This window comes from Pundamilia nyererei, unplaced genomic scaffold, assembly GCF_000239375.1.
Source record: "Pundamilia nyererei isolate P.nyererei 1_Seehausen unplaced genomic scaffold, PunNye1.0 scaffold00112, whole genome shotgun sequence".
NCBI lineage: Eukaryota > Metazoa > Chordata > Actinopteri > Cichliformes > Cichlidae > Pundamilia > Pundamilia nyererei.
Genome location: NW_005187513.1, coordinates 2167911 through 2170521, shown reverse-complemented (window position 1 = coordinate 2170521; position 2611 = coordinate 2167911). Strand labels below are relative to the sequence as shown.

Here is a 2611-nt window from a genome sequence, read left to right as displayed (position 1 = left end):
TCTATCTCTTTTGAGTATCTATGTTTGATATCAGGCTTAAAACTTTCCTTTTTGATACAGTTCATAGTTAGACATGGATCAGGTGAACCTGAAACCTCTTACTTTTGCTGTAATATTTCCAGGCTGCTGGGGCCTTCCGTTGATACAGTGTTTTCTCTTCTCTTCGCTGAGTTTTACCTTTACCTCATCTGTTGCTGAGCTAAAGGTTTATTTATACTGCAGGTGCACATGCAGCCCAAAGTGCTTCAAAAAGAAACAACAATAAGAATAATACTGTAGATAAAAGTATCACTTTCTAATTATAAGGAGATATAAAACTAAAACTTCAAGTTCCTGCAGGCCCAATTTTGTTTTGCCTACCGGGACCAAGTTAATAAATCATGCCCTGCTACAACTGTCAGAAGATTGTTTCAGCACATAATAGCGTGACAAATGTCTCTGAACTTTTTACCTAGCAAAAATACTATTGTATGTCTAGTTGAAATTAAAGCCTTTAATTTGCAAATACTGAAAAATATAAATACTAAATCTTTGCTTTGTTTTTTTTAACTGAAAATATTTGTAAATTCTGTGATCAAGTACACAAAAAAATAGCAAAGGAGTAATTTAACTGCATGAATCACCAAGCAGCTTTGAATCCTAATGAACCACCAGTAAGCTCTGGGAAAATGTTTAACTATTATGTCAGTGAGAACCATACACGTTATTCATTTTCCTTACATTAACTGTGCTGTTGTTTTTTTCCACCTGAGAATTTCAAACAGTACAGAGCTGAAGGGGTTAAATCTAGGTACACTGCTGGAAACCAAGACTGTTCCAGCCGAAACAGTAACAGCTGGGTATTAAACTTGTGTTTTTGTCTATATTAGAACTTCTGGGATCCTGATTTTTAGAAAATCAAGTGTTTGCAAGCTCGTTACATGTCTTTAAAAGGAGATAAGTTGTAAATGAGTTGTCGTTTGCTGACACTCTTCTGGAAACAAAGGAAGAAATGAAAGTGCTGCCCCCACCTGGCAAGCTTCTGCTCTACAAGGCCACACATCAGCACTTCTTAGCTCATTTTCAGCAGTAAGTCTAAAAAGAAATGCTACACAACTTATCAAGTTTTAATTAGACCTTTTATTTTTACTTTTAATATTCATATTAAATCTCAACCTATTTTTTAGAAAGAACAAGTACAACCTAACAAAAAAAATAATGTCTAAAACACGTCCAACTTACAAGAGTGTATTATATAATTTTGCTGTATATGGCATTGAGATCGATCCGGAGTTTCTTAAAAGATGGTCTGTTTCTGGGATCATACTGCCAACAGCTGTTCATAATCCTGGAGATTTCAATGGGGCAGCCGTGCGGAGCAGGCATACGGTACCCTGAAGCACATCACAGAGAAGCATAACAGGGAGAGAGATGGTCAGATGGCAGTAAACGTGCTTTCTGATACACGTGAGACTCAGAAAATGTATCAGTGTCAAAATCAATCACAATGACAGCAGGAATTCTCCTGAATGTCACGTGAACACGAACACTTCAGAAGTCTTCACCTTTCTCCACCTCTTCACGTGTCTGTTGATTGGTCATGCTGGTGTAGGGGGTCATTCCCATGGAGAAGGTCTCCCACAGTAAGATGCCAAAGCTCCAGACGTCACTCTCTGTGGTATAACGACCTGAAAGCAACAGCAGGGGGCAGTGTAAGCAAAGGCATAGGCGCAGCTCTTTGTGAGTATTTAACTGGCTGTTGGCAGTAGAAACAGGAGAAATGTGTCTGGTTGTGGTATTATGGCAGAGGCACTAATGATGCACCATAGTTCAGGGCTTCAGGAGCTGTCCATTTGACAGGGATCTGTCTGAGACCGCCTTCTGCAGAGTAGACTCCGTCATCTTCCTGACGGGACATCCCGAAGTCACTTATCTTCACCACGTTGCCTTCTGCGACCAGGCAGTTTCTAGCTGCAAGGTCCCTTAAAAAGCACAAGACAGGAAATGTAAGAGGGATGGAGGCTGGGGAAAAGTGGAAACAAATGAAACATAAAAAAATCATGCTCTGTATGAAAAAACAGAACAGATGGCACTTAAAAGAGAGGTGTTCCTATCATATCTCTGTGTTGCGTGCGAGTGCCATTTGACATGCAGTGTTACAAGCTGAGCAGCTACCAGCAGCCTGTCTGATCCGTCCCTGCTGGGCAAACCATACAAGTGCTGCTGTAATGAGCCGGATGTCACAACCTCCTCCTCTCCTCTAGTGCCCCTACAGCCAGCCACCGAGGCCACGTTCAATTTGTAGACATCCCCAAAATACTACAATAATTCTGAATGCAGTATATTGCTTACTTAAATATATATACATGCATACGTATTGCTGAATTAAAGGAAATGGTCGAGTTTTCAGAACGTGTTTGTAGATGGTCTCGTCTTTTAATGCAAGCTTTGTTTGCAGGCTACTCACAAAAACCCAACGTTTGATCTTTGTAAGCAACTCCTACACAGCTCTGTGGTCTTTGGAGGATGCGTAGTTACAATCAGGGCTGTGAGCTGGTTTTTCTCCTCAGTCATTAAAAATGTTTAGAACGGTCTCATCACACCCAGTTCGATATTTTTGCATCAGGTCCTT

At 40.4% G+C, this 2611-nt stretch overlaps 1 protein-coding gene across 1 annotated transcript in view; it reads right to left on the bottom strand.

The window, feature by feature from the left end:
* Positions 1 to 1099: 1099 nt before the first annotated feature.
* Positions 1100 to 2611, bottom strand: part of fes (FES proto-oncogene, tyrosine kinase) — a 25905-nt gene continuing 24393 nt past the window's right edge. Inside the window, exons 18-20 of the mRNA XM_013913005.1 lie at positions 1804 to 1961; positions 1545 to 1667; positions 1100 to 1373 (exon numbers count right to left, since the gene is read on the bottom strand). Of these exons, the coding sequence (XP_013768459.1) occupies positions 1231 to 1373; positions 1545 to 1667; positions 1804 to 1961 (424 nt within the window). The 3' untranslated portion in view covers positions 1100 to 1230. The remainder of the gene's footprint in view (positions 1374 to 1544; positions 1668 to 1803; positions 1962 to 2611) is intronic.